The sequence below is a fragment of the Chelonia mydas genome, chromosome 10, assembly GCF_015237465.2.
Source record: "Chelonia mydas isolate rCheMyd1 chromosome 10, rCheMyd1.pri.v2, whole genome shotgun sequence".
Taxonomy (NCBI): Eukaryota; Metazoa; Chordata; order Testudines; family Cheloniidae; genus Chelonia; species Chelonia mydas.
Genome location: NC_051250.2, coordinates 9,833,606 through 9,857,189, shown reverse-complemented (window position 1 = coordinate 9,857,189; position 23,584 = coordinate 9,833,606). Strand labels below are relative to the sequence as shown.

The 23,584-nt window shown below is 54.2% G+C and overlaps 1 protein-coding gene across 5 annotated transcripts in view; it reads right to left on the bottom strand.

Annotated features, from left to right (window-relative positions):
- RADIL (Rap associating with DIL domain) overlaps nucleotides 1–23,584 on the bottom strand; it is a 73,039-nt gene that overhangs the window by 5,089 nt on the left and 44,366 nt on the right. For all 5 annotated transcript variants that reach the window (XM_037910687.2, XM_043524546.1, XM_043524547.1 and 2 more), the window contains 8 exons: nucleotides 20,025–20,137; nucleotides 17,568–17,805; nucleotides 12,407–12,567; nucleotides 11,166–11,307; nucleotides 9,620–9,810; nucleotides 4,651–5,074; nucleotides 1,977–2,116; nucleotides 190–329 (listed from right to left, as the gene is read on the bottom strand). In XM_037910687.2, coding sequence (XP_037766615.1) covers nucleotides 190–329; nucleotides 1,977–2,116; nucleotides 4,651–5,074; nucleotides 9,620–9,810; nucleotides 11,166–11,307; nucleotides 12,407–12,567; nucleotides 17,568–17,805; nucleotides 20,025–20,137 — 1,549 coding nt within the window. The remainder of the gene's footprint in view (nucleotides 1–189; nucleotides 330–1,976; nucleotides 2,117–4,650; nucleotides 5,075–9,619; nucleotides 9,811–11,165; nucleotides 11,308–12,406; nucleotides 12,568–17,567; nucleotides 17,806–20,024; nucleotides 20,138–23,584) is intronic.

Here is a 23,584-nt window from a genome sequence, read left to right as displayed (position 1 = left end):
AGACTGTGAGCCTGCTCTGAGCAGGAGTTTAAAATGCCTGCAGCTGCTAGAGAAGGGTCTAGCAATGACTTTCTCCTGCGCTGTTGAGTACTGGGCCAAGACGCCAGTAGGGCCATGCCTGCTGTTTTGCAACATACATCACAGCCTTCAATGCCTCCCACACCCCGGCTTCTTCCTTTTTTATTTTACCTCTGGTAGTCTGCTCCAATCAGACTGGTGCCGTTAACAGCCAGGATGCGGTCGCCTATGGAGAGTCTGCCATCTGAGGCTGCAGGACTGCCCTGGATGAGGGTCCTGATGTAGATGCCGGGAGAGTTCAAAGGGGTGTGCTGTCAACAGATAACGGTCAGTACGAAGGCAGAGGTGAGACAGGTTCTGCACAAGACAAAGGGCTACACAGCTTCTCGCACTCTACAGCTCTGGGTCGGCCGTGTTGGGAGCCTCCGTGTCCACTGGTTACTAGCTGCTGCAGGCATTTAGAACTCCTGCTTGGAGCAGGCTTACAAGGCACCGGGTGCAATTGTCAAAAGCCACCGAACAACTTCCACGCCACAGCCCCCTTTTTAAGTTGCTTTGGGGCAGCTAAGGGCCCGGGACCTTCAGTAAGCTCCCGAGTGTCTGTCGCTTTTGAAAATGGGACTTTCAATCACCTATAGCAGCCCGTGCCCCAAGGTTGCTCATGCCGGCGGAGCTGAATCTACGTGAGCAAGGGCGAGGCGCTTGTAGAACTTTTTCCAAGCGCAGATGACTTCGCAAGGGAAAAGGCGAACACGAGGTGCGTGTGCATGAAATGGATTTTGCAGTCTGTCCCCACCACCTACAAAGGGAGACCTAGGATCAGTGACTTCCCCCAGCTTATGCATTCCTACAGCCTGAGAAGATGCCAAACACATGCCCTAGTTCCTTTGTCCGCTCAGTGGGAGTCTCATGACCTGCTCCAAGAATTCTGCAGTACCAACAGGCCAAGCTTCTCCAAATGCCAGGGCAGGGCTGCTGCAGAGCTAGGAGGAAAAGCAGCTGGCTGAAATTCTGAGGGCCTGGCATCTACTGCTGCCTGTGGACCTCCTGGGGGTTCTAGTAGCTGGCTGTTTGCAGCCCTGGGCTACGGAAGCGCTCTAATCCACGCGGAAAGAAGGGCAGCCCTCCGCCCTGTTTCTACCTCCAGGTGGACAGAGGAGACTGCTGGCCACACTTCCCTTGTTCATTTTAATTCTGGGAGGAGCATAATCAACAAGCCAGGCTGCCCTCTGGCAGGACAAAGCTCCCTCACTGAGTGCACATGAAATAGAGTCAGGACTACGGGTAAGGCCTTATTTTTCTACTGACTAATGCACTGCTGAGAAAGGCCCCAGTTACAGTGACCCATTGCACTAAACCAGATTGCAACCCCTAGCGCATGAGAGCAGGGACGTTCCTGTGACTTTTCTGCTTGCACTCAGCATTGGCTATTCTGAGCGTGTGCTGTGAATGCAGGGCAGGACAAACCATTTCATTCCTACTCAGCAATGAGCTCTTGGGAGGGGGTCCTCCACCCGGCCAGCATCTGGCCAGATTTTTTTTGACATTCACCTATCACTTGTGACGGGGTAGGAAAGGCCTTCCTTAGTCTTGCATCCTTCTTCCGCAAAGGACTCTAGCAATAGCGTTGGGCATATTTAATTTCATCTATTCTCCACAGGCCATGGGGCAGCTTTGATATAAGCATTACAGCTAGGTCTGAACTAACAGGTGTCTGAGATCTGATTCCTTACAGGGCTTTATTGGGATCCATCAGAATAACCTAAGAGATCACGGCACTTGCATTCACCCCAGAGATTAATCCAAGCAACCACTTGGTCAGAGATCACAGGAAAGGAAGCTATAGGGCATACACGCGGCATTAGCTTTACAGATCACTTTTCATCATCATATAATACATTCCCTGCAGCACGAGCCCAGTTCTAAATATTCTGCGAGGCAGAGCAGGATGTACTCACCAAGCCATCAATCAGTCCCATCCCCAACCCAATGGGCCCTTTTTCCAACTCCACCACAAAGACGTAGCAGAAATCATCCGTGGCTGAGCTGCGACTGGAGGAAGCTGGTGTGGGATAGTCGTAGGGCATCGGAGAACATCCTGGGGCCAAAGAGATGCAAAGGGTCAGACAAATATTCCTCCAGTATTCACCCCACCCAGCCTGCTCCTCTCTGCACAGAGCTCCTCCTTTCTTGCCCCGCCGGCAGTTGCAATAAGCAGTGTATCAGCCAGGCTCCCTGGAGTGCCTCTGTGCTTGCCAGCAGCACATCTGTCGGGGAGGGCGGGCTCACTTCATTTTGGCTTGGCCAAACTGCCAATGCAATGACACTTCATGCAGGCAGAGCCAGCGCTAGGCATAAGCAGACTAAGCAATTGCTTAGGGCCTGGAGCAACTCAAGGGGGTCTTGTATTAGTTATTAGTATGTGTTGGGGGGAAGAAGGGACAAAAATATTCCTGATTAGGGCCTGCAATGGGCTAGCAATAGCCCTGACAGCTTGGGGCAGACAATGAAAATGGCAGAACATGCTTCCAGACAAGGGGCTCGGCCCAGAGAGGAGAGCCTGGTGGCTGCAGGATCCATTAAATATCAGTCTAGAACGTCAGACATTGGGAAATAACATGGATGAGCCTGGGAGCGGCAGGATGGCTGGCAAAAGCGCTCTGCCCTCTTCCCCCGGACCTGTCTGGAGAGCTCCAGAGCCTGTTGGCCTGAAAAGCTCAAACGGGCCTCTCCAACTTAGCAAAGTGTTGCCCTCACACTGATTCTTGGATAAGGTTTTAGTCCTTGGCTTGTGCATGTGCAAAGCCTGCTTGCCCGGCCCCGGCTGAATGTCTGCACATACAGAAACCGGGATGCACAAATCCTGAGGGTACAAAATGACACTTCGGGTTGCTACCTCTGAAAATCTGGCCCTAAACGGCTCTGCAGGGTTTCGGGAGTTAATGGGTAAGTTTTTCTCAGCGGCTGGAGAGTTCTCAGAATAAATGGTGGCATGAGAACAAGCAAAGGCCGTTCAATTCCTCCAGCACGTTGGATTTTGCAGAACTGGAAATTTTTGGCTTTGGCTACGGCTTGGTACATGACGCCAATGAAGGCTCAAGCTGGCCATGACTCCACGCTGCATTCATGAATACGGAGGAGCCCAGTCAGCCAGGAGAGTCTGGCTTCCCCTCCTGGCCACCATAATGACCTTATAAAACACTCCTGGAGTGTTGCCTTCTCACATGGATACGGGCTGCTCCTGGGGCTCAGCTGATGGAATCCACCCAGCTCTGCTTGGTGCTTTGTCTACAGCACACAGTCGTACTGACATCTGGCTTCTATTTGCTGGCCTTTCCTTTCCTCTCCTGGCTCACAGCTGGCGGGAGAGGGACTGGTTTTAAAAATAAACACATGGGCATAATCACCCTGCCATTGGCCATGAGAAACGCAGCTGCCAATATGTGCAAAATGTGAGATTTTCAACTAGCTGCTGTTTCAGGAGTGCCCCCCTGATGCCCAGGTGTCTTGCAAATCCCTTCCTGCCTCTGTTCAGTTCCATCTACTGGACACTGGTTCACACATGCAAACCAATTACCTGCTGCTTCTTCAGGAGGGGCAGTGGGATTTAGATGCCGAGCACCCACTGTGTCCCTACAAAGGTCTGAAATGGATGCACAAGGCCTCTGCTTGCTTCTGGGAGCAAGGTCATAAAATCTTCTTTCTTTTACAAAATCTTCTGCACCCGAAGGCACTTCACAGTCTGTGCGCACACGGCACCCACTGGTGGGCTGCAGGGTGGCAGCTCACTGGCTAATAGCAAAGGGCAGGAAGGAAGGGAGCGGGGCACTTTGACCAAGGGAGCCTGCTCTTACAGAAAGCATCCAAGGCTCTTCAGGGCCCCCCCAGAGCAGCCAGGCCTTTGGGACGGAGCTCGGTGTATCTAGCTTGGGACGATAAAGGTGAAGCTGACCTCAGCTGGGGCCGGGGCATGCAGGTATTGCTCACCTGATGGTTCAGGCTAGAGTGCGGCGCAGAGGTCATGCTGCTCACGGTAATCGTGAATTTTCATGCAGTCCGTGAGCCCTGCAGCTGCGGCTCCTCTGGGCCCCATTCCAGCCATTGCAACTCATGTGGTCGCACTACAATTCTGCTTTGGCCGTCCGCCCCACCATAGATGGAGACAGAGGGGCGAATGAGCCAAATCTGATGGGTGTGAAACCTAGCACACAGGGTTTCAATGCCTGAAGCAGGGAGCCGGACCCATCCCTGCTGGTGTGGGGTGAGCTCGTTCTCCAATCCCTCCCACCCCCGGGCTGGGACCCCTCCGTGACTGTGGGGTTTTTTTTCCACATACCTCTGCTGTGAAATTGACTAAACATTTGTATGACAAAATCGTTGCCTTGCTGATGGTTAGGCCACAAAGCCTTCCCCTGTGGCAAGAAGCAAAGAGGCCAGGCCGCGGAGGCCCACTGGTGCTGGATTATGCTCTATTCTCCTGGCTGCCATGCTTGACTGACCCCCAGTCTGTTCCCCAGGGATCCAGACTTGTTGTGGTCCCTACAGGAAGCAGTTCCTAGGGAAACGGGCAATGCAAGACAGAGCCTAACATGTGAGCGCTGAGGATCTGAGGGCAGGAAAGGTTCTCGATACCTTCAGGGGTGGTGGCTTTGGTGCCATTGAGTCCATCCTTCCTGGGGTCCTGGATGACTTTCCCACAGCTGGTGCTCTGAGGGGATTCTGGGCATCCAGGGTCAAAGTTCAGAGGCGTATTGGGAGGGGTCAGTAAGCAGGAGGGATCCACTGGCAACACGCTGGCCTTGGAGAGGTGGTTTTTCCCCAGGCTGCTGGGCAGTTGCAGATGCTTGAGTTTTTCTTGGCGCTGTGGCTCACTGGTATAATAGTCTCGGGGGGATCGGCTCATGTCTGTGGGGAGCGGAGGGCTCCCAGCAGCCTCTGCCTCCACACAGCTACCTGGGCGTCTGTAATCCGACTGGCCAAAGGAATTCCCCAGGGCTGGCAAGGTGAGTGTGTTCTCGGGCACCTCGGGGTCATTTTGGCTGGTGGGAATGTCTTTCTTTAAAAGGAGAAAAATACGGAGCGTTAGCCTGGCCCCTCTAGCTATCTAGGCTGCCCCTCTCCTTGGTATCTGACCTCCACTGGGGGCAGGGAGGTGACTTAGTAACTTCTGCCTAAGAGCTTGAACATGGGGCAAAAGTGCAGCAGTGTGACCCCTCCTGGGGGCTGGGGCAGTGCTGTTAGCCCCATTGGTCAGCAGGGGGAAGCAGAGCCCAGAGAGGGGAATGACTTGGCCGGGGTCACAGGAGGAAGCAACGTTAGAGCTGGGCAGAGACCCCAGAGTTTCCGAGTCCCCGTCTCGTGTCCTGACCACAGCGCGTCCCACCCACAGGTAAGCCAGCCTTTCTGTGGGCGCACTGCCATGCAGGAGGCACAGCTCAGTGTGGTCCACTGCCCAGCAGCTGCGCAGACAGGTGCAGGTTTACACCCGGATTCTTCTCGGTACATCAGTGGGTCCCAAAGCTTTAGCGATTAGGAATTAGTTAGGGCTTGTCTACATGGAGCAATTTACCAGCATAATTCTAACGCTATAGTTACATTGGTATAACTCCCTGGGCGGACACCTGCCCGAGCAGTCGGAGCTAAACTGGAAAGTGGCACTCTGACTCTGGAAAGGGTTCCCCTTAGGGCATTAGTGTGCTGTAACGATGGCCTGCCCACAGTGTTCATGTTGCCTACACTCCCCCTCAGCTAGGCGGCACTGGCACGGCAGTACGCCTCTCCCTCCTTTGGTACCCCAATCGTTCCAAGGTTCTGCAATGGCGGGATGGCCAGTCTCTTGCTGGCTGGTTTCCAAGGACCTCCCTGGCCAACCCAGGACTTCACACTGGGGCAGCCGCCAAGGAAGTCAAGGAAATGCTCCAAACGCAGAGCCCTTTAGGCACCCACTGGGGCCGGCTGGGAGCGGGGGGTGATCTGAGGTATCCTCCCCTTGCTGCAGCAGGGAGCTGCACCCCGTGGGGACGAGGACAACGGCCAGGAGTCGGCTGTGCTCGCAGGGCCTGGGACTGCGTGTGCTGGAGGCAGGAGGATTTCCTGTCACTCCCCACCCGAGAACTGCTCCCTCCCGAGGAGTTCCACAGGGGAGGGGTGGCAGGGACACTGAGCCCTGTCGGCACTTTACACACATTTGCTAATTAACAGTAACCCCACAAATGCCTGCGTGTGGACGTGAGAGCGGGCCAGGCTGCTTACACCCCTTGGAGCGGGAAGGACATTCCCCGGAGCCCAGAGCCACCATGTACTCCCCACTTCTACCCAGACCTGCAGCCCTTTGGGCACAGAGAAAGGGAGTGAGACAAGGGGGATGGGGGGCGGTGAGACAGGAAGGGCACTAACAGGGAAAGGCTGCATTGCAAACTGGCACCTCCCTCCCCCTCCTTGCTAACAAGATTGTGAAAACAAGCGTGTCCTTTCTCCACACCTCCTCGCCCTCCTCCAGGCAAGGGGATTAGCGGTGCTAATCCCGCACAGCAGCGTGCAGGTTCCTCTGGTTTGAGATATCAGCTCGCTAGGGCTTCCCAGCCCCTGCGTCCCACAAGGCAGCCCCAGTAAACTCGCAGGGCTGGTGCAAAGCCAAAGGTGGAGTCGGGGCGATTGCACTGGTCTGGCTGGCACACTCCCAGGGCCAGCATGGGCCTGCGGAAATGTGGCCAGGGTTAGACTATCCCAGCCACGCACTAACGCAGGCTCCCTCCCTTCCGCTCTTCCCGGTCTGGCTCTTGGTCCCAACAGCCGCCCGGCAAATAATGCAGCAGGGCAGCAGAGGGCTCCTTTACTCTCATACAGTCAGCGTGCGCTTCCCTCCCAAAGCGGAGGCCGGGGGGAGCTTAGGATAAATACCCAGGAAGAACTGCGGCAGACACAAACCCATTGCTACTCCGCCGCAGGGACCCAGAGCTCTGCACTGTTCCCGGTCACTGAGAAAAGGCCAGGGTTGGATGAGCCATGCTCTAGCCCAGGGCTTCTCAACCATTTTTGTTCTCACCCCCCCACACACTCCTCCCCAGCATGCAATAAAAACTCCACAGTCCACAACAACTGCTTTTCTGCATACACCCGCCAGGGCCAGCGTTAGGGGGTAGCAAGCCGGGCAGTTGCCTGCAGCCCCCATGCCACAGGGGCCCACCCCAAAGCTACATTGCTCAGGCTTCGGCTTCAGCCCCTGGCAGTCGGGCTTCTGCTGTCTCCCAGGGGCCCCAGGGAGTCTAATTCTGGCCCTGCTTGGTGGACCCCCCGAAACCTGCTCACGGCCCCCCGCCCCCGGGAAGAACCACGGCTCTAGTCATTAAAGACGGCACCACACCATCCAATTCCCAGCGGTGGGGGATGGACGAAACCTCCATTCCAATGTATCACATTCACATGCTGCAGGAAAGGAAAGACGCACAGAAAGATCCACCTGGCTGATCGGCTGTGCTATCTTCTGGCTTTATTATCCCTCCCCCTAGCGGGTGCATCTTGCCTAATGCCCCTGGGTACCAGCACCTCCCCGTAACTCTTCCCTCATATGAAGACTGTGCCACTTGCCCCCCCCCCCAAAAAAAGTCTAAGATCAATGGATTGGACTAACGAGCCCCAGGGAGCGGCAGAGGCCAATGTGGCAATGTCAGCCACTGCCCAGGAAACCTGGAGAGAGAGCAGGGTCATGTTTTCTGGGCTCAGCTACAGCAAGACGTGATGGGGCTTAGAATATGGAAAGTGTGACTCAGTAACTCCTGGCTAATAGGATCAAAGCCGAGAGAGCGGCGGGGGGCGGGCGGCGCGGATCGAAGCCGAGGGAGCGGCGGGGGTGGGGGGCGGCGCGGATCGAAGCCGAGGGAGCGGCGGGGGTGGGGGGGCGGCGCGGATCGAAGCCGAGGGAGCGGCGGGGTGGGAGGGGGCGGCGGCGCGGATCGAAACCAAGGGAGCGGCAGGGGGGGCGGCGCGGATCGAAGCCGAGGGAGCGGCGGGGTGGGAGGGGGCGGCGCGGATCGAAGCCGAGGGAGCGGCGGGGGTGGGGGGGGCAGCGCGGATCGAAACCGAGGGAGCGGCGGGGGTGGGGGGGCGGCGCGGATCGAAGCCGAGGGAGCGGCAGGGTGGGAGGGGGCGGCGCGGATCGAAGCCGAGGGAGCGGCGGGGGTGGGGGGGGGCGGCACCGATCGAAGCCGAGGGAGCGGCGGGGGTGGGGGGGGCGGCGCCGATCGAAGCCGAGGGAGCGGCGGGGGGGGGGCGGCGCGGATCGAAGCCGAGGGAGCGGCGGGTGGGGGCGCGGCGCGGATCGAAGCCGAGGGAGCGGCGGGGGTGGGGGGGGCGGCGCGGATCGAAGACGAGGGAGCGGCGGGGGGTGGGGGGCGCGGTGCGGATCGAAGCCTAGGGAGCGGCGGGGGGGCGGCGCCAATTGAAGCCGAGGGAGCGGCAGGGGGGGCGGCGCGGATCGAAGCCGAGGGAGCGGCGGGGGGGGGGCGCGGCGCAGATCGAAGCCGAGGGAGCGGCGGGGGGGGGCGGCGCGGATCGAAGCTGAGGGAGCGGCAGGGGGGGGGGCGCGGCGCCGATCGAAGCCGAGGGAATGGCGGGGGGGGGCGGCGCCGATCGAAGCCGAGGGAGCGGCGGGGGGGGCGGCGCGGATCGAAGCCGAGGGAGCGGCGGGGGGGGGGGGGCGGCGCGGATCGAAGCCGAGGGAGCGGCGGGGGGGGGGGCGCGGCGCAGATCGAAGCCGAGGGAGCGGCGGGGGGTGGGGGGCGCGGTGCGGATCGAAGCCGAGGGAGCGGCGGGGTGGCGGCGCCGATCGAAGCCGAGGGAGCGGCGGGGGGGGGGGGGGGCGGCGCGGATCGAAGCCGAGGGAGCGGCGGGGGGGGGGCGCGGCGCAGATCGAAGCCGAGGGAGCGGCGGGGGGGGGGCGGCGCGGATCGAAGCTGAGGGAGCGGCAGGGGGGGGGGCGCGGCGCCGATCGAAGCCGAGGGAATGGCGGTGGGGGGCGGCGCCGATCGAAGCCGAGGGAGCGGCGGGGGGGGCGGCGCGGATCGAAGCCGAGGGAGCGGCGGGGGGGGGGGGCGGCGCGGATCGAAGCCGAGGGAGCGGCGGGGGGGGGGCGCGGCGCAGATCGAAGCCGAGGGAGCGGCGGGGGGTGGGGGGCGCGGTGCGGATCGAAGCCGAGGGAGCGGCGGGGTGGCGGCGCCGATCGAAGCCGAGGGAGCGGCAGGGGGGGCGGCGCGGATCGAAGCCGAGGGAGCGGCAGGGGGGGCGGCGCGGATTGAAGCCGAGGGAGCGGCGGGGGGGGCGGCGCCGATCGAAGCCGAGGGAGCGGCGGGGGGGCGGCGCCGATCGAAGCCGAGGGAGCGGCGGGGGGGCGGCGCCGATCGAAGCCGAGGGAGCGGCAGGGGTGGGGGGGGCGCTGATCGAAGCTGAGGGAGCGGCGGGGGACAGTATGGCCTGGCAGGTAGAGCATGGGACTCAGAGGTGAAGGTGAGATCATGGGAGATCTGTGCAGGATGGCCGGGGATCTATGATGTCCCTAAGAGAGGGCTTGCAGGGACAATGCTCTCCCTGGGTCAGCGATTGCTACCTTCACGGGCTCCAACTCCAGCAAGTCACCGGCGTGGGGGCTCTTGCTCCGCAGACTCCACAGGAAGTGACGGATGTACAGGAGATGCCGGTACACATTATCGTCCAGCGTCTCCACCTCCAAGTCCACCTTAAATCCTCCACTTGGCAGGACGATGGGCGGGTGGTTATCAAAGGACTCTAGCACTTCGTCTGCAAAACACAGGGGGAAGCAGGTGTTGGTGTGTGACTCACCTGAGCCCCAGCCCTGCTCCCAGACTGTGGAGCCATTGCTCTTCCCCAGGTCCTGCAAGCCAAGTATCTGCATGGGGACCAATCCCAGCATCCTCTAGGTCACAACCCTACACAACTGGCCTCCATGTGCCAGTGAGAAAGGGGCAGGGGGCACTAGCTAATGCCTTCGCTCTGCTTACCTCCCCTGGGTTGTGCCCCTTGCTTGTTCCAAACTCTCAAATGGGTTGTTCAGAACCTTTATCTCCTCCTCCCTGTGTCATTTAGAAAAGGGCTCTGTAGCTTCCAGATCCGCCGCTCTGGGGCCCATCCCCCCTACGTCCCATAGCTGTTGCTAGAAGAGCCGTAATCCAATCTCTTGCACTCCTTGATCCATTTCCACCCACTTCACCGTGTCCTGATCTCTCTTTTCTCCGGTAGCCAAGATCATGCTGCTGAGCCCTGGGGCAGGGGGACGTGCTGAGTCTTTAGCATTTCAGCCCCTCCCATGTCACAGCCCGATATGTCTGGGTACATGCTAGTGGAGGAAGGATGGTCTAGTGGTTAGGGTGCCAGCCTGAGACTTCAGAGAGCTGGGTCCAATGCCCTGCTCCACCATTTGCCCTGGATGAGTCAATCTCACTCTGCACCTTGTCTGTTCAGTGAGGGTAAATACTGCCAACATGGTAAAGACTGCGAGGTGCTCAGCTCTGTGGTAAGGGGGGATATCAACACTATAGATAATGGCATTGATAGCACGGGGTACAGCCAACGTTCACCCACCAGGGGAGTCACGTGTCCCCTGGATCTGTCGGGGAAGACTGTGATTCCACCACATTGTTATCCCCTGCCCCGCCGCGTGCCCCTGCATCGGCGTGGCTCAAACCAGAGTCAGGACACTCCACGTTCAGGCTGACAGTGCAGCCCCAGCTCATGCTGCGTGTCTAGGTAGAGCAGCACGTGGAGGCCATGTGCTCTAGTCCCTAGCAGACCAGGCTCAGCCTTCAGCCCGAGCTCCCTTTGCCTCAGGGCAGTTCAAGGAGACCCTCAGGCTACAGGACTGTAGCTCTTTGTGGCTGTCCAGGGTCATGCAGGAACCCCTGCAAAGCACAGGAGGTTACAAGCCCCATAAAACACTCGAAGGACCAGCAAAACTTGGGATAACCAACCTGTACTGGCAGGTCTGAGGAAAGCACCTCTTGGGACGCAGCCTAGTGCAGGTTTCACTGCCCTGCAGCAGTGCGGGGGATACAGGACGACCACAACAGAAGCGCTACCGAGGGCACAGATCACACCGCCCCCAGTGCAACGCAGGCGCACCAGTGCTGTGCGCTCACCTGTCTTGAAGGCTGCAGGGCTGTCCTCCTGCCAGGCCGCGACACACCCCACCTCGGACGCTGCCTGGGACTGAGTCAGGATGTGATGGAGCTGAGCAGGGCTCAGGGCGGGGAACTCGGCTCTCAGCAATGGCCAGGTCATCTGAGCAAAGACAGAGAGAGCTGAGGCGACAGCCTCAGGACGGTGCACAGGGCAGACAGCAGGGAGCGAAGCAGGCTTATCAGTGGGGAATGAGCTTAGCACGGCTCGTCAGCAAGTGAGCAGCACGCTAAGGGGTCTAGAGAGCCCAGGAGTGGCAGGGCACCACTGATGCTCAGCTGTGTATTTGCTTCACGGCTACTTCCAATACAGGAGCTGTCTACTGAAGCCAAGGACGGGATGTAAGACACAGAAAGCCTGAAATCCTACCTCATGCTACCAATGCCTCATGCTGCTGCTTCCTACCAAAATGGGTGCAGATGTTGGTTGAGAGGATGTGGCTCCCAAGGTTTGGCTTTGAAACAAGGCGTCCCATTTCCTGGGAAACTACCCCTGCAATTTTTGGGCAAATACATTCCCGCAAATCGGCCCCTTGGTCGCCATATTCCAAGCCGGCTGTCCCAGTCCTGCATGGGCATGCTCTGGGGCAACTGAGCCATGCCCTGCTTGGCGCTTGCAAAGGTGCCGCCCAGAGGCACGGTTCGGGAGGCAGCGTTTGAAAGCCTGGCCTAGCGCGAGAGTGACATCACATTCCGCGGGAAGGATCAAATTCACCCAGCACACAAAACGCACCCGAGTCTCTGAGATTTCGCATGTCTTGACGCTGGCACGTCGGATCCAGTGCGATTTCTGGAGGGAACCCTGCCTTCCACTCCTATCTCAGGGAGCTCCCATGTGGGCCCAGCGTCGGGGAAAGGGCATTGACTCCCCTACCCCCTCTGCTTTGATGTCCCATGATGCTTCTAACGGGAAAAGAGAGGGAAGCTGCATATGAAAGAGACTGTGGTGCTTGTGGCTCCCTGCCTTGGGGAGATGACCCCCCAGTTAGCGTGGGGAGCGCAGGCTCGGGGAGCCCCATCTAATAACTGGCCCTCCCAAACAATCCCCATGATGCTCACAGGAGCTCTCCTGCCACTCGCAGGCCCAGACTCTCCCAGGGATCTGATTGGATTCAATGGGAGCTAGGTGTCTACAGACCTTTGAGGATCTGGGTCCCAAAGGCCATCGATACCCTGGGCCAAGAAGCCCACGCAGGTCTCACCTGCGCCAGCTGGGTGCTCGGCATGGCCAGCAGGTGAGCCACGCTGGAAAGCTTGCTGAAGAACTGCTCGGCCAGGTGCCCGAAGCCCATGCCCCGCATCCACTCCAGGAGGAGCCGCAGGCCGGCGCGGATCTTCACTCCTTTCGACCAGTGGAAGCAGCCTGTGGACAGGGCGGGGAAGAGAGAATGAACAGCCACACGTGGCGCCGCTTTAACCTGACTTGCAGTAGGAGCCCGGGCCTGCCGCAATCCAGACAGCTACAGGTTCAGAAGACACATGCCGGCCCTACTCCCTGGCGCAGATACAGCCTGAAGGCAATCGGCTGTCAGGGTCAAAGATTGCTCTGTCCAGCCCACCAACAGGCTCAGCCAAGGAGAAGTCAGACAACCCAGTCACTTGGCTGGCAGAAAGCAGCCCCCTCCAGCCAGAGCCTGCATATTGGGTGCTTCGCCTGGCTGCACATACTCGCCCTGCTCTGACTTGGACACAGCAGAATGGTGGCCAAGAGCAGTGAGATTCGTCTGCTCTGTGTGGACACGAGAGACCCCAGGGCATCCTTCGTGAGTGCCTTAGCCAGAATGCCCTGGTGCCCCCAGAGCGTTGCACAGGGTGCTGTTTGGAGGTTAGCGGCCAGCCCCAGAGACAGCTGCATTTCAGCTGCGCTGTGTGTAACGTTTCTGAAGCAGCTGGGCATCCTGCCGCAGGACACGTGCTAGCTGCGTGAAGCACATTTCAGATGGATACAGATAAATGTCCAGTTGCAGGAGTCTCCTACGAGCAAAACCTGGTGCTGTGGGGAAGGGAAGAAACATTTTTTTCAAGCTATCATGTAAACTAACTTCTCCTAATCTGCAGCCCCTGCCTCCCCCAGGAGGCTATCGCAGAGCTCCTGTATTGTCCACGAGGACTCCACCTCCACCCGCATCCAGAAACCGATTCACCCGCTTGGACTGTGTAAGGCAGGCAGCTCTCCACACCGCCCTTGTCCTCTTCTCCCCATGCAGTGCGGGCACAGGGGAAGTCTCTGCGTCATCCATCAGATACTGACTGACCTGAGCTTGCTGTCCGCCAGATACCTAATCTCCCCAGACTCTCCTTAGCTGCACCCAGGTAAAGCCAGGCCATAGAACTGGGGCAGCAGAAATGGCAGTTGCTGATCCTGGGGTTTTATTGAGAGAGATGCACTTCAGTGCTCAGATCCAGTTTCTGAGGAAGGCCGGGTTCTTCCGCCTTCCCCCCATGATCCTGCATGGGGGTGACCCAGCACTTCCCTTCCCCCTGGGATGATGTGGGGCCCTAAGGCCAAGCCCAGCTCCGAGAACACAAGAGGCAGCGCGTGGCCCAGGCGAGGAGCCGGCTGTCCCAGGGGACGGCAGGATTTCACACTCTAATCTGCTCTAATCAGCTCCCACGTGCAGGAAATCAACTCCAGAGACAAAACATTTGAAAGCTTATGCTGTCCTTGATAGGCAGCGAGCCAAGCCTCAGCCTGTGGGCCCATGGAAATGGGGAGGCGGGGGGGAGGGGAGCTGGTGCTCCGGTTAAAAGGAAGGAACTACAGCGGCAGGAGGCTGTAATCCAACAGGGCTGGGCTGCTCCAGCGCCCACCGCCTTCCACACTAGGAGCTACTGAGCCCCCTCCCCCACACCCCGAACTGTGATCCAGAACCTGACCCTCACCTCACACCTCCGCCTCGACACCAGATTTGAGCCCTGCAGGCTGGCAGGAAGTTTGATCTGGGTGTAGAGCCCATCTCTGCTGTAGGTGTTGGGCCTGATCCTGTACCAGAAGGTCCATAGGTACTTTGCCATGGACTTCACTGGGAGCAGGATGGGGCCCATGCTGATTAAACCAGAGGGAAGCCATGCTATAGCAGAAGGCTCTAGTTTGTTGGACCGACGGCTAATTTAGCCTCATCAAGGTCCTAATTCCATCACCCCACTGGACTGTGTGCCCTATACTGCAACCCCGCTGCATGGACACAAAACTAACTGCTCTTCCAGCGATGCCGAAGGATGCATGGAAAACATAACTCTGGCGGACAAACCTCAGGCTTGGGGCTCACCATTCGAAGTTCTATCTCTATCGAGGTTCTGTGTCCTTCCTGCAGCAAACCGCCTCGCGCAGGACCCATATGCTGTGCCAGGCCGGCCTCACTAACGGGTGAGATTCAGAAATTTCAAGGCCAGAAGGGACCACTGTGCTCCTCTAGCCTGACCTCCTGCATGACACAGGGCAGGGAACGTCCCTAAAATAATTCCTAGAGCAGATCTGTTAGAAAAACATCCAATCTTGATTTTAAAATCGAGCCTTAGTAAATTGTTCCAGTGGTTAGTTACCCTCACTCTCAAAAATTTGCACATTATTTCTAGTCAGAATTTGTCTAGCTTCACCTTCCAGCCACTGGATCATGTTAGACCTTTCTCTGCTAGACTGAAGAGCCTGTTCTTAAATATTTGTTCCCCGGGCAGATTTGTGATCAAGTCCCCTCTTAACCTTCTCTTTGCTAAGATAAACAGATTGAGCGCTTTGAATCTATCGCTATAAGGCAGGTTTTCTAATCCATTAATCATTCTAGAGGCTTTTCTCTGACCCCTCTTCAATTTATCAACATCCTTCTTGAATTGTGGGCACCAGAACTGGACACAGTATTCTAGTAGCAGTCACATTCCTTATGTCTGCTAAATACAGACATAAAATAACTTCTCTACTTCTACTCAGGATTTCCCTGTTTATGCATCCCAGGGTCAACATTAGCCTTTTGGCCACAGTGTCAGAGTGGGAGCTCCTGTTCAGCTGATTATCCCCTAGAACCCCCTAATCTGTTTCAGTCACTGCTTCCTGTAAGTATGACCAACATTCTTTGTTCCTAGATGTAGACATTTACATTTATGCCCACTTTACCAAGCAATCCAGATCACTCTGTATCGGTGACCACTCCCTCAATTTTTGTGTCATCTATAAATCTCATCAGTGATTTATGATTTCTTCCAGGCAATTGATAAAAATTTTAAATAGCGCAGGGCCAAGAACTGATTCCTGCAGTACCCTGCTGGAAACACACTCACTTGATGATGATTCCCTGTTTACCATTATGTTTTGAGACCTATCAGTTAGCCAGTTTTTAATCCATTTGATGTGTGCCATGGTAATTTTATATTGTTATTTTTGGGTCGCTATGGAGCTCCCTTGCCTTGGCCCAGCTCAGAGAGGCTTGACACTATTATCTGTGTTGTGGTGGCACCTGGAGCCGCAATCTTAGACCAGGCGTTACTTGCCATCCTAGGCACTGCCCCAAGCAGCTTGCAGTCAGCGTGGGTTTGGTTGCAGGTCCAGTCCAATACTGGATGGGGGACGGTTTTCTGTCTGCAGTGCTGATGCATCCAAGAGTCTATGAGAGCAGCAGCTCTCGGGAAATCCCCACCATTCAAATTGGCAAAAAAGTCTTAGAAGGTGGGTTAAACCTTGCAAGATGAGTTGATTGCATGGATTTCAATGGGACTTAGCTACGCGTTTCGCAGACCAGGTATAGGAACACTGGCATGCTTAAAGTTAAGCACGTGCTTAAGTGCTTTGGTGAATCAGGGCCAAGTGGAGGAGTCCAATCTCCCGAACTGACAGCCTGGCACCTTCTAAAGTTATTCTATATCTGAAACAACAACGACAAAGCTCTAAATCCAGAGGCCGACGTGGCTGTGGCTCAGCAACGTACCCGCAAAGGGACGGACAGCTAACAGGAAAGCCCATACTGGAGCACAGTTTCCCTTCCCCTTTTTGTTCTTGCTTAGTGGACCATCAGACATGGCGGAGGGAGCAGCCCTGGCAGAGCCTGCTGCTCGCAGCAGAGACTCGGTTTGTAAGTGAGGCGGAGCTGGCCAGGAAGAGGGACAGAGGTCTGACAGGGCTGAGTGGCAAAATTAGGTTAATTCTTTAAAAATCCAACTCCTATTAACTCATATGGTATTAGCTGTAATACACCTGGCAGTAAGGAGGTGCTGCTGGAGTGTATATAGGTATCACATGCTCTGAAGTTCAACTGGAATCCTGCAGTAATTAGGATTAATTAATGAGCAGATTTTCGCCTCAGTTAAGAAGCAGGATGCAATGTTTTATTACACACAGCAATCAGGCAGTGCCGGGGAACAAACTCCACTAACTCCTCTGCTCGGCATCAAAATGGCAGACCTTATTGCAACCCCAGTGCAAGGGATGGGGGGGGGGGTATGTTAATTTGGGGGGAGAGCTAACGAAGGCTGAACACATCCCCATGAACAATGTTATCACAGTGAACATCCAAGGCATTAATAAGGGGTTAATGGAGCGTTATCGATAAAGGCAGCAGACTTGGGCAAGACAGCAAACGTAAAGGCTGAGTCAAGCCAAGGGAGCAGAAGCCAAAACCCGAGTTAAGCTGTTATCTGAGCCAACTATACACCTAGAGAGCAGCGCGCACAGGCTGCGATCTAGGGAGTTCATCAGAGTCAAGGACGTGAAGTCTCGAAGACCTCAGTGGCTGGACTCTAGTTTGGTTTATCCTCATTTGTGGGTGCAGCTGAGCCCCACCCCCACCCCCAGGTTTCATTGCTACACGCCTGGCAGAGTCCTGAGGCCCCCCCCCGACTCTCTCTCACACTCCTACCCCAGTCTTAGCGCTAAAGCAGGGCTCTGAATGATTGAAAGTGAACCTTATTCTTAACCACTTCTCTGGTGACACCAGTTAAACAAAGGACTCAGTAGCTTAAGTCAAGTTCTAAAGCATCCTTATCCCCTGTAGGAAACATGTTGCCCGCTTTGCTGTCAGTCCCAGTCTGGGGGTCTCTCCCTGGCCGTGGGGCCATACTGATGATTTATGCACAGGCTCAATAGCCTAACACAAGTTTAGGTAACAGGGCAGCAAGGCTCCTTTGCTGAATGCAGAATTCCAGGTGTGTCCAAGCCCCTCACATCCTACAACAACCCAACAGATGCTGTAAAATCCCTCCCCACATTTGGCTGATCCTCATCTCATAGTCTGGCTGGCTGCAATACTGGGACATTTTAAGTCTGTTCCTTTAATTAATGAATAAACAGAAAAAGGGCTTCAAAGCAGACAAGGCCAGTCTTTGGGAATGCCTGCCCCTCCCACAAATGTCTCACTCCCTGGTCCCGAGGTCACTCACCTTTGTCCATGAGCTGGTTGAAGAGCAGAGTGTTGGAGAAGAAGAAGAGGTAGGCAAACATCTGGGAGGCTATTTCAGGGTGCACTTCATACTGGTGGAGCAGGTCCAGCGTAGCCTGGTAGATCAACACAACTCTACGTATTTCTTCAGGCAACTGGGATGATGCCCGCCAACCTTCCTGGCCCTCACTCTGGAAGGGGTTACACTCCAGGAGGGCAGGTAGAGATACATACAGAGACTGGACAGGAAGGAGACAAGAAATACACAAGTCCAGGATTCAAAGCGCTGAAGGTTTACTGTGGGAAGCAATTCTGCATTGGCCAGATGGTGACCTAAACAGGTCTTCCGAATCTCTTGTTTCCATGATCCCATAACCAGCTCAAGCCCTGCTGTTCTCAAACAAGGAAGGGCATATTTCTTGCCCCCTCACGGACTAACCCCTTGTGACCTGCAAGCTTGCTCAGCCCTGTCCCTAAGCAATAACTTAACACCATACATGGTGGTCAGTTGGTCTCAGTCTGTTTTGGGGAACAAACGGAATGTGAGAAACAAACTACTGTAGATCTTAAGTGATAGGAATGCGCCAGTACTATGCACCCACATGGTACCTGAAGATCTAATACACATGCTATGGAAAAAAGGCAGACGACAAAAGCGGTCTCCAGTTAGAGACTTTTTCCTTTGTGCAAATGAGGAAGGTTGAAAAGCAGGGTCCAATCAGAGCTTTTGTTAGGTACGCAAATGAGACAGGATAAGCATCAACCAATCAGAGAGAGGGAGAGGCTGCTGGATTAGTGGAACAATCTTTCCACAGAGGGGAAAAAAGAGCTACAAATAGAATCAAGAAGAAAAATAGTCCATTTCCCAGTGAGAGGCCAAGTCTGTAATCACAAGACCTGGCAGGGGGAGCTGGTGGAAAGGCAGCATCATCGGTCAAGTTTAACTTCTCTTTCAATGGAAACAAGTCCCCACCCTGCAGACACAAGCAGCCTTTCTCTGAGCCCACACTGCACACACTGTTCAGCGCTCCGTAATGAGCACTTGCAATAATGTTTCACTCCAGGGGCCTAACGGAGAGAGTCCAGAAGGAATATTTCCATCATGTACATGAATCAATTCATTATACCCAGGGCTATTACTGTACCGTAAATCACAAACGACCTGAGGAGGGCTGGACCCGCTATCCCAACAACTCTTTCTACTGATCTGTGGGCCACCCGTTTCCTCCTGGCTTCCTGTGTCCTGGTCCCCTGTTTCCAAGTTGCTAGCCATGCAGAGAAATGTTCCATCGTAATTTCACACTCTCCTCGGGCTGTGACCTTCATTGGGACACTTGAGCCCAAAGGAAAATGAATCCAAAAGTTACAAGGAGGAGTGAGGGAGAAAGTGAAAGTGACTTAGTTAAGCCATTCACTAATGGGGACACTGTAATGAGCAAATGCCTCCCTAGGACACAGTGTTACTGTTAATTCTTCAGGGACCTCTCAGGCTGACACCTGCCAGAAATTCACTGTGATCAGTTCAAGGTACCCGACATGCAGCTCTCCCCCACTGCCAATCACCTGCCAGGGTGATTATACTAAAACTCACCCTGTTTGCTATCGAGATTCTGATACAGCGTAGCATCTTTCAGAGATCATGAGGCGCTCACATACTATGTAGGGTAATGGGGGGCTCATATTAGTAAACAGCATCCGAGCAGCTCGTAATCCTTAATGGATTTTATCCTCACACCCCACCTGAGAGCTAGGAACATATCCTCCTCTTTTTACAGGGTACATCAAATGACTCGTCTAACACAAGCCTATGGCTGAACTGGGAATTTCACCCCAGCCCCTGAATCCCAGTCTACTGCTCTCTGTCTATCTTACCTATTTAGACTGCAAGTTCTTTGGGGCAAGATCTCTCTCTTACTACATGTTTGTCCTATGCCTTGCCCAATGGGCCCTTGATCCTGGCTGAGCACTGTAGGCGCTGCTGTAGTAGAAATAACAACAGCTAAATAACTTGTGCAAATGAAGGGCCATCCAAAAATATCTATGTCGTTTAAAAAAAATCAACCTGTTTGATCATTTCTGACCCCTCAAAAAATCGTTTCTGACCTTAAGTTTCACTCTTCAGTGACTAAGGAAAGTTAGGGAAAGTCAACTCCCCGGGTGCCTTGTACTGCATCCTAAAGACCAGCGTTTTTTAACCAGGAACCAGTTTGCAGGAACCAGTATATCTGTTAGAACTCATCACAAAGAAGAACCTGCTGTCCCAGGACAGGATGGGGGGGGGGGGGTGATTTCAGGCACGGGTGCTCAGTTGGGAGACTTCTCCCCTCCCTCCCCCGTCATCCCCCTTTGATTTCCAGTGAGACGCTATCAGCACAAGGCTCCTCTTCTCCCTTGGCAGCTCTCTGGATTAGGCTGTGCATTTGCAGGAGAGAGGGGGAGGCGTTGGGGGTGCACATACCTTGGAGATATAGTAGACGCACTGCTGAAAAGTATACATGATCACTTCCTCTAGGACTGTCATGGCTTCCTCACTGGCTGTGATGGTTGAAGAGAACAGAGACTCCTTAGAACCTAAAGGACAAAGACAGCAATGGAATGCGTCAGAGCAAAGGGCTCCAAACCGGGCTACCGGGTCTGTTAGTTTAGTAGAAGAATGGTCTCTCTGAGGGTCAACTTGTGATGCTGTATTTCGTTATGCAAAGTCTACTGACACACCCCGAACTGTCATGGGTTTGTTACTGCAAAGAAAGCATGGCTAGTGATTACAGCGTGGGACTGGGAGCCAGAAGTTTTGGATTTGATTTCTAGCTCTTCCACTGACCCATGTGCCCTTGAGCAAATCACAGCTTCTTTGTGCCTCAGCCCCTTGGTCTATAAAAGGGGGACAGTTATCCTCTCTGATCTCACAGGAAGGACATGACCCCTACTTTAGCAATATTGGTAAAATGCATTAGGATCCTGGGTGGAAAGCACTATAAAAGATACAGAACTCTTGATTAACAATGTTGTAGCAGCTATAGCTCCCTACTGGGAGGCATAATTTACGCTGCTGTCTTGCAAAGGCTCCCAACAGTGAGGACTATTTCAAAGAGCAGGAGAGGAGCTGGCATGGAGGAGAACTGATGCTTAAATTATTTCTTACAGTCACTCTACAATGGAAAGAAATCAGGGAGCAGGTGCATCCTTGGGACATTCACAAGTATGCACAACTTGCACTACTTTACCTGGCCACTTGATGTCCCCATTGCACTCGTGAAATTAAAGCTGAAGGCGCATTTATCTGGCTTGACTTTAAGAAGCTGGACAGCTCAAGACGGCTCCTTTAAGACAGAGGTTCAGAAAGAGAAGCCATTCCCATCTGAGGCCATTGGTGAATATGGCGCTCTCATTTTAGTGGACAGATACCCACGTCACAAAAAGCACACTGACATTGTCACCAGTGCTGGCAGTCACACCAAAAGGCCTGAGGATGAATGCACAAGACAGAGCTCCTGTTCCCTAGCAGAGATGGTCACTCTAGAGCAGAGTGCAGAGCAGACACACTGAGAGGGGAAGCTTGCACTGCCATTGCCCAGCTGAACCCCTCCTATTTATCCAGAGGATGAATGTATGTCAGCAGTCTCCAGGGCCGTGACTGCAACCCCCTGAATTCACTCCAATACAGGAGAACTTAGCTGGTTCTCCCTTTTCTTCTCTCATTGTATCATCTTTGCCAGGATCCGCCTGCCCCTTAGTCAATCTCCAAAGGATACGGCACTGGAGACAATACAAATTCAATACTGGTGCCTTCCCTTTCCACAGTGGCTGGGAAGCCATTACAGGATGCCACGTCAGGAGTCAAAAACTCCAACCCTGCCTTCTGCTGGTGCCTTTTCCTGGCTCTCTCTTAAAGACTTGAAACTGCACCTCACTTTCCTCGGTGCCTTGTGAGCAGGGAGTGTGTACAGAAATCCAGCTCTAATAAACATGAGGTTGCCACAGCAGTGGCTGTTAAACACATATATGTTGTATTTCGGGGCGCTGAGCGGTTGGGGGGGCGGGGTTAATATTTCCCCTACAGACTAACATTTTTCGTCTAGCAATGCTTCAATTTCAGTCCAGATTTGCAGCCCCGCCAGCCCCATATGCTGAATATTTGTGCAGCTGGATGAAGCGCTTTCCAAAAGCAGCTTGTCAGAAAACTTTGCCTTTGGAACAGAAGAGAAGGTCTCGATAGCTTTGCCAAACTAGCCCCACCCCGTTCCTCTGATGTGGAATCAGAAAGAGGGAAATTCCATGACATCATCCACCTGACCATTCCCCAAGTCCCATTTGCAGATGGTTAATGAAGGACTTTTCAGCCACACACACTTTTGGGGCAGTTCAGGGAGGTAAGTTGGTGAATTTTTAAGGCTCAGGAAAGTGCAGGGCTAATAGGACTGAATCAACCCATGTGTAATGAAGGCAGGAGCATTGTAAACTTCCACATACAGCACTGCTTAATGCATCTGAATCCTGGTCTACAGCCCCACTCGCTATTCCAATAGCAGGACCCCTCACTGCTGTGCCAAGAAACCTTAGTCCCAGTCTGATATTCTAATCCTGATCTATTTGGAACGGAGACCGCTACTCACACTGAACTCTATAAAGGCTGGCAAATACCCACTCCAGAGCAGGCTGAGACCACTCTAACTCATTTCACTTTTGACCTGAGGTTGATGCGAACCCAAGTTTCTGAAGTGAAAAGCCAATGTAATCATTTAAAAACACGGCCATAATAAGATTTTCAAATCTGACATGAAAAATAACATGGGCTATGCAGAAGAAAACCTTGGTGCTGATCTGTTTCAGGCAATTTAAATTGAAAGCCAAGGTGCTAGGGATTTCAAACCAGAAAATAAGGAGCACGGACAAACATAGCCAGTCCACGTTATGAATATTTCTGATCACTTGCCGGGAGGTGGGGGTGACTGCGGAGAGGGGTATGGAGACACAAGGGATAGCTCTTCCTGGGACCCATGGATTCCGTAAGGTCCTGAAAGTATTCAGTACGGTGTGATCTGTTTACGGAAGCCCCCAGTGACACATCGGGTCCTGAGCAATTGTCACCCAAGTTGCCCTCAAGTTGCTCAGCTGTTGTCTAAAGTTTTTGGGGAATAATATTCAATAAGAAGCCAGCCCCGGGTTCGGTTAGCAATCCAATTGGGCCCTGGTGCTGATTTCTGTGAATCTATTTGTAAGTATTCACCAAACAGTTCCAACAAATATTTTTCAGCCTATGGGCTGGTTCACAAACAGTTCGCTTTGACTACTCTGTATCCATTATTTGTATTGCCTGACTGGTCATCTAAATCACATGGGATCAGGAAAGTAACAAAAAAGAAGTAACACATTTTCTGGCAAAAGTTGTCAGGCAAATATTAATTAGTGCTACGATTCATGAAGCTTCTTGGATTGGCACACGGCTTCATGAATTCCAGATCATCCAGATACGCATGGATGATATGTCCCCACAAAGCTACAAACTGAACATGGGGCTTTTAGTCACAAAAATATACCCAAATCAGGGTTGTTGGGTTTTGTTTGTTTTGTTTTGTTTTTTTTAAACTATTCAATCTGCTCTAATTATAGGACAGAATTCCTCATACAGCAAGGTCTAAACACCTGCATTTCCCAAGGATACAGCACTTTTCTCAGACTATTTCATATCACCTAAGTGGAAAAGCAATTCCTAAATTCAACAAGGGTGTTAAAAACATGTGCCAGGAGAAACACCCTCACATATAGAATGATGGAGGCCAGCACAGGGTTTCTCACCCTTATGCATACCTGGAATCCCCCCATCTCTCACAAAACTCTCCCCCCATTGAGCAATCTGGGAAAAGGGGGGTGGTCATGGCCCCTGGTCTAGACAGCCAGAGAGCAATGAATGGGAAGGGAAAAGGTGCAGGAAAAAACCTCTCATTTTCGTTCGCCAGCCTGTCGGTTCAGTGCGCTCCAATGTACCGGCTAGACTTTGAAAATCAAAAGTATTTCGCT